Source organism: Oreochromis niloticus, linkage group LG14 (genome assembly GCF_001858045.2).
Source record: "Oreochromis niloticus isolate F11D_XX linkage group LG14, O_niloticus_UMD_NMBU, whole genome shotgun sequence".
In the NCBI taxonomy this organism is placed as follows: domain Eukaryota; kingdom Metazoa; phylum Chordata; class Actinopteri; order Cichliformes; family Cichlidae; genus Oreochromis; species Oreochromis niloticus.
Window position 1 is genome coordinate 2,804,735 of NC_031979.2, and position 12,328 is coordinate 2,817,062.

Here is a 12,328-nt window from a genome sequence, read left to right on the forward strand (position 1 = left end):
ACACTTGTCCAGTTTTGTCAAATGTTTTAAGGACACTGCACACCTCGTCGAGATATGGCAGGATTTCATCCAATAGCTCTTTGGTGCAGACGGTTATCTTTGGGAATTTCTGTAGATTCATCTAAAGAAATGGGAGAAAGTTTATGTTATATGCTGCTAGTCACAAAAGAGTTCTTCTCTAAGTTGTCTGTTATGTGTAGATAGCACTGGTTTATCCCTTGAGTCAGGTGTCTTTATTAAAGTTGGGTCATGGGTCAGGGCTTTAACATTCCTCTAAAAATGGTGAAAAACCAGCGAGTGTCCCAGGAAAAACTTCCAAAGGAAGTCAGAACGCCTGGAGAACTATTGTTCAAAACCACTTTTTAAAAATAGCAAGAAAGTCTTTGGAAATCAATAAAAGTTTTGAGCAACTCCTCAAGATGATGTAGTGATAGAAGTTTAAGTTGCAGGGAGGAAAAAGCTTTTTAAACTTGAATTTGGGTCCAAAATTGGTTTCTGAATTGTAAAAATCAGATTTGACGAGAGATTCTAAGGAAACGTGTTTTTACCCATCATCATAGCTTCCCAAGTAAATTCCTGGTTCCAAGGACAGCAAATGGTAATGAGTTAATCATTTAAAACGTAAATTAAATGACTGAATTTAGATTGAAAAATCACATTTGTAAATTCAGTTACACCGTATTCTAAGTAATATGTCATTGTTAGTTCAAGCCATTATATTTTTAAGGATGAATTTGAGAGACTTATTTAGGAAACTGATTTTACATTTAAAATCAGAACTAAGATTAAATAAAGGGCAGTGAGACAGGTTCACTTCTTCTCTTTTTAATAACAAAAACTGCATTTCAGTTCCATAAAGAACAAAGAGAGACACCCCCAGTGAGAGACGAGTATAATGTTAAACATGTGGAAAAACTGGTGTTGCATCATCAGGGTCTGATGGTGGGGGTTTCCAAAATGCATTCAGATCAAGCTGGAGAGGCGCAGAACGACAGGATACATACATTCCACATTCTAGAGGTTGTACAGGGTAAAATGCAGACTTGGTACCCATGCTTTACCTAAAATATCTCAGTTTTACTCATAGTCCAGAATGGTACAAAGTTTCAGGTGGGTCGCCTTATTTATCCCTCTTCACTCTTTATGCAGAAAAGGCTTTATGTGGTTCAGAGCGCCCATGATACTGATGAGGGAAAACTGAAACCCAGACGTGTCCAGAAAAGAAAACGAGAACAGTACATCAGAGGAACAGGTCCAGAGACCGCCGTTATACGCATACAAAGAATGTATTCACACCTGTACAGAGGAGTAGGCCTGTGTCTGCTTACACAAGAAGGCACCTCCTTTTCCATGCTGACTGGATACTACTGGCCTTAAAGCACACCTGGCAAGTGCACGTGTGTTTATATATGCTCATACATACAGTACATACACCGTGAGGACTTGAGGGGGAGGCGGGAGGACCGAGTGGACGGCGGGACGACGTGGATTGTGACAAATCAAGTCTCACAAAATTAGGAGAATGAAATCTGAAGACATTACGCGCACTCACTCAGGAGCGCTGAACAAACACGACCTCAACAATGAACAGTCCTGGTAAAAAGAGTTCTCTGGAAAGATGTGGAGCTGCCAGAAGTTTTATTGTAGTCTTTGGCACACTCCTGTTGTGCCCAAGCGGGTTTTCCTTATCAAACCCTTGGCAGACTTGAATACAAATTCATATATCTACATATAAAGATTTGTGCTCTTTGACTGACAGGCAGGGCGTCTGATATCCACGCCCCCTCCCACTGCCATCACACACACACACTCACCCTCCTCTCAAAAAGAGGCTAAGGGAATAATCACATGCTCCACAATAAAATATTTACAAGTCTGCAAACATCGAGTTTGTGTTTACTCAAAATAAGCTACAGATTCTGACAAAACATAAAAAGCTGTAGTTTGTTTTTAGTCTAAGGAAACATGTTATTAAGGTAACTTGTCAAGTAAATATGACCATTCAGTTTGAATCCATCGAGGTGTAAAGTGGACACCCGAGGCCGTGGTGACAGAGTCGCTGATCCACTCAAGTTCTGGGTTTCTTTTGAATATCTGCCGCCACCATAAATTAGCCTCCATCCCTCCTTGCTGTGAGTGGCATGATCCAAAAGTTTCAGCTTTCTATGCAAACTCTGAAATTTTGTATTTTCGCTATTTGCTTGAAAATCAGCCTGAATGTGTCACATGCAACATACAGTTAGTGTACCTGGAATCCAAAGATTTAGTGTAACACTTCCAGAAGGTTGGGAACAATTACCTAATATTCCTATCCACCAATCCACTCTATGCATAGGAAATTCCCATGCCAGAATCAGGATGACTCCCAGTGACATCACCAGGGAATCTTGGAGAAAGCTCCAATCTGTGTCACACTATACAGACTGAGCTGCACTCGGATGAATACATCATGATTAAAGCTGTGGCTTTACAGCAGCTTGATGATCATCCCACACACAGCAGGTCGATTTTGAGGCTCGGAGCAGAAGTGATCACATTTCTACCTTCCTCCTCCTCTCAACGGTAAAGTGCATGAGCTAATAATACAAGAAACATAAAAACAAAGCAATCACAAATGAGAGGTTCTTCCCCCCCACGCAGAGCTCTCCAACTGTCTGTAACAGTTTAATGTTAAAGTCCACAGAGTTAGATCTGTTACAATGAACAACAACACGCTCCTTCCACTCCAATACTTGAGGTTTTCAGGGAGAATCCATGTGCATGTGAACCAATAAATAACAAAACAAACTTCAGAGTAAATAACTGACACTGACAGGATTTGAAAAGATGAGCCGCTTCTTAAGGAGCTCGAGTCTGTCGAGGTCCCGTGAATCCTCTTTGTTCTGGTAGAAACAAATCCCCAATGTTTCCATCTGATGGTGGGCGACCATCGTGACATAAAAAGTGCACCTGAAAGTGCAAGTTCACCTACAGCCAGGTTCATCCTCTTGTTTCCGGATCTGCCATCATCTTTGGTTGTAGATTTACGCGGTCACTCTGTGATGCAGCTGGTAAAATGAAGTCATGATAAACAGAGATGAAGCCGATGAAAGGTGCTTGAACTGCTACACAAGGAATGAGGGCTTTGTGGGAATAGTAATCAACAGTCTTAGGACGTGGTCCCTCTGTCTATGATTTCACCAGCTCTCCTACTCATACAGTGTGACAGTACAGTAGCACAGAGCTGAGATCCTGCGGTCCACACTGGCCTTGTCTGCAGGGAACAGATGCAAAACAGGAACTCGTTAATAGAAGTCATTAGATAAACATGGAATGCACAGGAAATGCTGCAATGTCTCATGAATCAGAGCGCGATCCTGAATGCGTCTGAGTAAAACGTCCCCCCAAGTTCAACTGCTTAAGACAGTGAGCTTGTGCTTACATTTCATCACGTTTTCGATGTCTGTGGGGTCTTGGAGGATCTTGGACAGGCCGTCCAGGAGCATGGAGGCCTTGCTGTAGCGATAGGCTATGTCCTCCGTCTGCTTGAACATCTCATCGAGAGCTGCTGACTGAACCTGGAGCACGCACACGATCGCATTAGGCTAACCAGCACCAAGTCTATCTGTACAATAGGTTTGTCAGTGCATACACATGAGACTCACCATCTCCACTGCGTGATTGTAGAGGAGCTTCTCTGCGGTGACACTGTTGATTTCGTCCACAAAGCGCTGCTTATCAGAGAAGAAGTGGTTGAGTTTGTCGGTCAGCTGCCGGCACAGGGAGATGCAGCTTTTGTAGCGCTCATTCAGACTCTTGACCACTGAGAGGATAAAGGGAGAGCCTTTATTAAGCAAATAAAGATACAAAGGAACAAAGACAGCTAGGAAGCTGAAACGTCCTTACCCTGTTTAACGGCAGTGGAAGGGTTGAGCTTGGCAGATTTAATCTGAGCTTTGGCCAGATGGAGCGAGGAAGCGAGGAGCTGAGCTGCCTTCATGTAAAGCACCAACTGCTCCACCTGCCTGTAGGGGGCAGCACAACCACAGCTCATAAGACAAATGGGAAGTGTTTACAAACAAAGGGCCCTAAGATTACATGATATCAAAAACTATATTACATCCAAATCAGAGCAGACTTAAGTTTCTTACCCCCACTCTTTGCTCAGCTGGCTGATCTGGTCCACAACCACGCTGTCCTGGGGAGGGTAGAGGGAAGCAGCCGAGATGCCGAGCTCTGTCCCCCCGGCTCGAAGTGCCGCCATCTCCAGGATGCAGTCAGTAAATGAAAGCATCATCCGCAGATGCATCAGGGTGTCTGTATGCTCACGCTAGAGCACGGAAAGAAAGATTGCAATGAAATGTTGAAGAAGAGAAGAGACACTGCATGAAAAGAATCAGCCTCTTCTTGTAAGGCGCCAACCACTACTTCTCACCTCCATCAGAGTCTCCTCAGGAAGTTCTGGGGCTTCAAAGGTGATGAATCCCTCTAGGCTGGGAGGAGAGGTCCCATATGGGACGTACCGCAGGCTGCTGGGTGCCCCCTCTGCCCCAGGGGCCACCTGCCCACCTCCGTAACCTCCTGGAGGAGATGAGCCTATGGCCATGCCTGGAGGAGATCCGACATAAACCCGACCACTGACGGAGCACAGAGAGCCTGCTGAACTGTTGGAGCCCACTGAGTGGACAGAGAGGAGAGAGCATGGCATAAATACTTGCCATAAATATTTTAAGCTTTCCTCCTAAAACTCAGTTCTGCAAGAAGGTGGCGGGTTTCCCTCACCTGAAGTGGTGCGTGATCGGGTGCCCAAGTGGCTGCAGGTCGGAGGAGTGCTGCTCTTGGGTGGTGAACCCACAGTGAAAAGGACGGTACGAGGACTCGCTGACCCACCGTGAGCGAGCGTGCTCGGACCTGCGGGGGCTTTGGGCAGGAAGAAATGTGCTCGTTATTTTTGTCATTCAGTGAACTGTTTGCTGCAATTTGTAAACGATGTTCTTACGGCTTAAACTGGACACAATGTTGCTAATTTCATACATGCAGAGTATCTGCTCAGTACCTGTGTCCATGGGTCGCTCAGTATTCAGGCTGTCACTGCTGCCCTGATAGGGCTGCCCACCCAGAGTGATTCTGATTGGATGGTCAGACAGACGACCTGTACTGACAGACCTGTAAGGAAAGATGGTGTCAGCAGAGGTACACAACATCATCCTTTCACAGTTAAAACACTTAACATATTTCATGTAAACAGACTTGTTTAAAAAAGTAAAAAGTAAATCAATCAGATTTCCAGGAAGTCTCCTGTTCAGTCCAAAGTGTCACATGTAATTGAGCCAGGTTAAAGATTATCACTGCACAAATACACCAACTGATCAGCTGTTTTTTATTTATTTATGACAGAATCTCACGGTCCATGTTGTAAGTGACTGTACTGGACTTGTCCATATGTGGATTTATCAGATTTAACAGCTCCAATGGAAGCAGATTTGGGTGCTTCTATACCTGCCAAATGTCCGGCTGCCCTCAGGAGCAGCTGGTCGGCCGGCGAGGAAGGGGCTGCTGTGGTGTCCGCAAACATCGTGTGCGTCAGCCAGCGTCCTTGTGGGTTGGGGGCTGTCTGCCAGCGCCATCAAGTTACAGGAGGCCTGTGTTTTGGGAATCTTAAATGGTGCTGAAATGGTCTGAAAAGGAGACAAAAAAAGTGAATTAGGCTAAATTTAACAGCTAAAAGCATACTTCTTCACTGAAGCGTACTCACCTTAGTTGGGGAGCCAATGATTGTGGGGAGTGGGGACTTTTGAAGCCAGTCAGACGTGCGAGGGGAGGAGCCCAGCAGCTTGGTGGGGGAAGAACCGAGGTTGGCGGGACGGCCAAGCTGCGGGGAGTGACTACAGGAGGAGGAAGGCTGCACAGGGTCAGACAGCTGCTTGTGGAGCTTCTGCCTGGTCTGGTAGACCTCAGTCAGAATGGGGGCGCTCTGAAGCCGAGCCCCCAGGAGCTGAGAGGATGGGATGGGGGAACCTAAAGACATCGGACACAGTGGATTAGAATCAATGCCGGTTAATAATCATCCATGGCTTAGCATCAAGTGTACCATTTTCCCTACAACTTTCTAACAGAGTCTGTTCTGCTCATAAAATCTGCTCATTTGTGTGCCTCTTCACACAGGGGACAAAGCACTAAAATCCGATTCATCATTTAGGACAGTGAGCCTCCTTCCTGGTCACCATGACAGCAAACCTCCTGACACCAACAGTGAACAAGGCGTAAGACATGTGCAGAGCCAGAGACTCTGAAAATGGCCTGCAGTCATGGTGACTCATGCAAATTAAGTCATGCCACTAGCAAGAGAATCAGAACTCGGAATAGCAGTTGTTGTCAATTCTGGTTCTTTTAAATGTCAAACACATTGTTGTTGGGAAGGGTTGTAAACTTTGCTCCTTTTTCATTACAAACTCTAACCTCCTTTGTTCTTTTTGTTCATACTGTAGACACAGCACCTGAAACTGAAGGGAACAAGGCAACACAGAAGTGCGATAACCCTGTGAACGAGCAGGTGAGCCTGAGAACGTACCTCCTGAAGAACTGCGGCTGCGGGGTTCCTGGTTCTGTAGGTGACAGCAGCAGTGTCCCAGCTGCTCAGGGATGGTGCCCACTGCACACAGAAAGAGCTTAGATTTGTCAGGAGACTCGAGAAATGTCCCCTTCATGTCTGGAAGGTGTCCTTAAACGTAACCTTACCGAGAGGTGAGGGCGAGTAGGGGCGGGAGCTTCCTGTGGAGAGGCGGCGGCCCACAGTCTGAGGGACGTCTGCGGAGCTCGGAGACCCCGAGCCCACCTTGGGAAAACCCATTGGACTGGTGTTAGATCGCCTCACTGTGCCAGATCTGAAAAACACAAGCATGAATCTTTAATTATACAAAACAGACATGAAGTAACAGTCCAAGCCAGTCTTCCTTTGGCTCATTTCATCTTCTGGCAGTTTGCAAACATTTGTTTGGCTGCTGAGACGACTCACGAAAATACGCAGTTTTCAGTCAGATACAAAACTGTGTAGTCTATTCTCCAGAAGTTGAATCTGTTCATCTGGACGTAGCGTTTTGAGGGAGAAACGTTTCGTCACTCATCCAAGTGACTTCTTCAGTCTCAGCTGACTGCAGGTTTCCCCAAACCTTATAAACCGTACATTTGCGTGCCAGGAGGATTGCCAGGATTTATACATCGGGGAAACCAAACAACCTCTAGCGAAGCGGATCGCACAACACAGAAGAGCAACCTCATCAGGCCAGGACTCTGCAGTTTATTTACACCTACAGGCCAGTGGACACTCTTTCAATGATGAGGATGTACACATCCTGGACAGGGAGGAACGCTGGTTTGAGCGCGGAGTCAAGGAGGCCATTTACGTGAAAAGGGAAAGACCATCTCTGAATCGAGGAGGGGGCCTAAGGGTACATCTGTCACCATCTTACAATGCTGTGATTGCAGCCATTCCCCAACTCTCTGTGAATGGGACTCATGGACATTGATCAGTGTTCTTTGATCAGTGGGTTTTGGTCAGTGATTGTTGATCAATGGTCATGGGTATTTGCATAATTATGATTAAGGAACTGACCTCACAGCCCATTGTTCCTTCAGTGGGCTGGTTTCAGTCATTATGCAAATGTACTGTTTATAAGGTTTGGGGAAACCTGCAGTCAGCTGAGACTGAAGAAGTCACTTGGATGAGTGATGAAACGTTTCTCCCACAAAACGCTACGTCCAGATGAACAGATTCAACTTTTGGAGATTTACTTTCCTGGATGATTGAGAATGCATCAAGATGTGTAGTCTATTCTATCGTCTAAACATGAATATCATCATCATCATCATCATCATCAGCCTGCTCGTTACATATTTATGGTGCTTCGTGTGATGACACAGATGACCTGCATCATCATATCTGACAAATGTGGGTAATATGTTTTGGTGGTACAGCGATATGTTCCTCGCTGCACTTATGAAACCACAAAAACAGGACGAATGTCTGCAGGGCTGAAAGAAATTGTGATTCCATGCAACGCAACTGGTAAAGTGCAAAACATAAAACACAGAAAGTATTACCATTTTAAATTTGCGCAATCATTTTTTGAAAACGTTATTGACACAATTCTCATCCTTGTATTAAAAGAATCTTTGTGGTAATTCTTTATCACACGCGTCAATCATGCATGCAGAAGTGAAAAATTACAGTTAGACTGTCCTGTGGTTAAAATATAAAGGAATACCTGAAATTCACCTGCATACATTGTGCACGTGAATTGTGCTAAGAAAATCCTAGTAACTCAAAAAGTGTCAGCCTTTCATCACCTGTCTCCTCTGTACTCCCCGCCTAATATTAGCATTTGTGTGCACTGTTCTGCTGGTAATACAGAGGAAAATGAATCCCTGCAGTGAGAACAAGAACACTAACACACTGACTGTGGGGCCTCAGAGCTGAAAGTAGTAGTGGCTGAAAGAACTTCTCCTTTACTTTGCTTGAACCATGGCTGAAGATTTGAATTTGCTTAATGTCTCTGACATGGCACTTTGTTCAGCATTACAGGAGGAATTTCACTGGCAAAGTAAATAAACCACCAGACGAACAAAATTCTACAGAGAAGCTAATCTAATAAAACTTCTAATAATAGGGCCATTAGCAATGCCAGTGAGTAGCTCCACATATTTGATTTGGCAGATTTTTACGCTGGATGTCCTTCCTGACATAACCCCAGAGGGATCTGTGTCTCCTCCCAGGATCTTTCCCTTGTTAGGCGAATATGTAAACCACTACTCTATAATGTAACTAGTTTCCCTGAGAAACAACGTGCCTTTCCTTCTCTTCTGTCTTCACATGAAACTGTCAACAAACCCCTCAGTAACTTGCTGGGAGGCCATAAACTCAAGCAGGCAGTTGACTGATGTAATTTCAGTGAAACTTTATGGCTGATGAAATAACAGCCCAGGTTTTCATACTGGTTTAGTTGTGGTGAGTTAAGCATTCCTCTGCAGTTCATCATTGCCACTCGATAAGTTATGCAAAGTTAACTGAGCAATCCCAGCAGAGTCCTTACCTGGGGGCGCTGTAGAGTGTGGCGTTCGGGCTGCTGGACAGATTCTGCTTGATGCGCTGGTAGTTGCGAACCTGTGTAGGAACTGGAATGGGGGTGGTCTCAGCCCGCGGGGACACCATAGGCGTCTGTCCTGGGGTGGGCTGTGGCTGCCTGAAGGGGACGAAGTGAGAAAGGAGCGTCGTTAGCCAACGTGTTTGAAGTTGCTGCTGCTTCCTTGTTTGCGTGAAGTTGTCTGGAGTTTCAATTGTCATGATAAGTCCAAAAGTTACAGCTTGTCAACTTCCACAGCCCTGAGTTCTTTGTTTACGCTCATATGGAGGCAGGTTGGGGAAGTTCAGTTTTAGCTCAGCCTCACAGGGACAGAGGCTTCAGTGTAAACACAGGCAAGACCAATCAGCTTCAGACTTCCCTCTGCTTGGGGCAGGACTACATGTAGGGGCAGCCAATAGCATGCGTGAGGGCGGTGCTGCTGTGCGACACAGGAGGGGAAGTGCATTTAGATTCTTTTATCATTCCAGAGGAGACAAAATGTTCTGAGCATAACGTAATGACACCTATACAGGGCCTTTAAGAACATATAGAATGTTTTTTTTAATGTTTTTAAAGGTGACACCAGTTAGAAACTCTTTATGTAATAATGAAAGCCTGGGAGGGTCCATAAGGGAGGGAGGGAGGAGGACACGTGAGGCTGGACTAGTCCAGACAAAGAACCAGAGAGCAGCTGCTTTGTGGGATATCTGCAGTTCTGAGAAATAAACACTAGCACGTGCTGCCCCACTAGCATGTGATGTAATGAGCCTTGTTGAAGCGATCCATTTTCTCTAAGCTGCTAAAAGCTTTACTGAGCCCGGCCATTGTTAATATGGAGAAAGGTGTTGTGTGCTGCTTTAAAGCGGAGAAAGAACATTTGTAGGTCAGTGAACAGCTGCTCTTCAAAAAGAGCCAAGAGTAGACAGAGAGAGGCTGTATCTTCAAAATCAGCTGCGTCTCCTCTGACCTGGTTTTTAAACCATGTCAGCATCTAAAAAGTGTCCTCATTCATCATAATCACTCACTTTGTCTCCTGTTCTCTTGCTTTATTTATTTTTTTACAGTGAAAATATCTCTGCACACTCCTCTCGCCAACCCCCAGGGTCCACACTCCCTTCCTGAGCCACTTTTCATCCTTTCTCTGGACTCCAATTCAGGACACAAAGAAAACACAATAAACAAGGCTTTGATTTTGGAGAGTGTTGCTGCTGTTTCCAAATTGCTAGGGACAACTACTGCAATGAAATGAAAATTGGTTCTTCCTGTGTGTCAATGATTAACTCATTTATGTAAGCACTGAAGACTTATTGTTATGGGGAAAAACAAAACCATGAGAACAGCAGAGGGAGGGAGTAAAGCTGGCAGCAGAGAGTGTCAGAGGGGCACAGCACAGAATAGACACACATAGGAAGCTGAAATGGAGCAAGTGCGAGCAAAAAGGGAACAGAGAGAAGCGAGAACCGTTGGCTTGGGGCTGGTTACACATGAAAAACAGGAAAGTAGGGAGATGGAAGTGCAAAGCATTGGGGGAAGGACAGGGGCACAAGAAAGTAGTCAAAGAGAGCAAACAAATGTATGCAAAATACTAAACAAGGTAGTATTTACCTCTCATATTAAGTTTTACCTTGAATTTTGGGTCTGTATTTGATCAAAATGCTTACGGGTTTCACCATCTATCTATTCTGCTGAGCTGGAAGTTGTTTGCATTAACAGCGTTAGGCTAAAATTTGTGCTCCATTTACCAGGGTTTTTCCCCAGGGTGGCTGCTGCTTGCACCATTCTGCATGCAGGGGGAGGGGTATATATACACACTGGTACTCAGCTGTCTGGAGGGTAAAAAGGCGATTACAGACAACTTGAGATGCCATGGCTGTAGTAGCAGTTCATGTTAAACGTTCTAGCCTGCCTGATGGCTGCATTGTATTGCAAAGTCTGTGTGAATGAGTCCATGCAGCCACAAAACAACTGGCAGAGATGTGCAGAGCTGCTCAGAGCCTCACACTCACTAATGAAATTTTACATAACTTGGACCCAAGTAGATTATTGACACAGAATGTAGAACCTGTGCATAAGAGGCTCGGAAAAGCATTCGTGTCAGTATCGCTCAGAAGACAAACACGTGCTGCTCGTTTGGGGTGTTTTCCCAGACAGGGTTAGGGGTACGCTGAATGTTGATTCGACGCCTGCGGCAGTAATCAGGGCTAATATGGGCAGCGAACCTGAACTCAGCTTTCTATAAGATTTAGATTTCAGCACAGAAACGGCGTTAAGGTTACAAATGACCTGGCCTCTGACTGTGCACTCATGTCTGTGCTCGTCCTGCTAGACCTTTTGTGGACCATAAATTTTATTGCAGAGATTAGAGCACGCCATAGAAATTTAAAAGTACTGCGCTCCAATGGTTAGAATTCTATCTAATAGACTCCAATTTGTTCATGTAAATGGGGAGTCGTGATCCATGCTAGGACCAAGTCTACACATGCTTCCCTTAGGCAGGAGCATCAGAAAGCATAGTGTACATTTTCACTGCTATGCTGATGACACCCAGCTCTATCTGTCCATGAAGCCAGGTAACACACACCAATTAGTTAAACTGCAGGAATGTCTTAAAGACATAAAGACCTGGATGGCCGCTAACTTTCTGCTTCTTAATTCACATAAAACTGACCTTATTATAGTCTGCCATAGAAATCTTAGAAACAGGCTTCTTAACCAGATCTTGACACCATTACTTGTCTCCAGTAATCAGACATTTTTGACCAGGATATGTCCTTCAATGCACATATTAAAGAAATTATGAGGACTGCTTTCTTCCATTTGTGCAACATCTCTAAAATTGCAAACATCTCAGAGTTATACTGAAAAACTAGCATTTATTAGTTCTAGGCTGGACTATAAGTCATTATTTATCAGGCTGTCCTAAAATCTCCTTGAAGGCCTTTAGTAGATGCAAAATACTGCAACAGGATTACAGGTAAGGAACTGGACAGGGTCTAGAAAGAGAGAGCATATATCCTGACTTCTCTTCATTGGCTCCCTGTTAAATGCAGAATAAAATTTAAGATCAATTTAAGAGTATTTAAAAGTAGAATGGGAGGCAGAGCCTTCAGCTTTCAGGCCCATCTTCTGTGGAACCAGCTCCCAGTTTGGATTTGGTAGACTGACACCGTCTCTGCTTTTAAGATCAGGCTTCAAACTTTCCTTTTGGATTGAGCATATAGTTGGATCCT

At 44.8% G+C, this 12,328-nt stretch overlaps 1 protein-coding gene across 3 annotated transcripts in view; it reads right to left on the minus strand.

Moving 5' to 3' along the window:
• Positions 1-962: 962 nt before the first annotated feature.
• Positions 963-12,328, minus strand: part of ulk2 (unc-51 like autophagy activating kinase 2) — a 35,992-nt gene continuing 24,626 nt past the window's right edge. For 2 of the 3 annotated variants that reach the window (XM_005474430.3, XM_013276539.3), the window contains exons 11-23: positions 9,069-9,218; positions 6,718-6,863; positions 6,551-6,631; positions 5,735-5,997; positions 5,479-5,657; positions 5,036-5,145; positions 4,762-4,899; positions 4,415-4,656; positions 4,131-4,309; positions 3,886-4,004; positions 3,645-3,802; positions 3,422-3,557; positions 963-3,253 (exon numbers count right to left, since the gene is read on the minus strand). In XM_005474430.3, coding sequence (XP_005474487.1) covers positions 3,189-3,253; positions 3,422-3,557; positions 3,645-3,802; positions 3,886-4,004; positions 4,131-4,309; positions 4,415-4,656; positions 4,762-4,899; positions 5,036-5,145; positions 5,479-5,657; positions 5,735-5,997; positions 6,551-6,631; positions 6,718-6,863; positions 9,069-9,218 — 1,966 coding nt within the window. In that variant the 3' untranslated portion in view covers positions 963-3,188. The remainder of the gene's footprint in view (positions 3,254-3,421; positions 3,558-3,644; positions 3,803-3,885; positions 4,005-4,130; positions 4,310-4,414; positions 4,657-4,761; positions 4,900-5,035; positions 5,146-5,478; positions 5,658-5,734; positions 5,998-6,550; positions 6,632-6,717; positions 6,864-9,068; positions 9,219-12,328) is intronic. The other variant, XM_003453573.5, reaches the window with a different exon arrangement.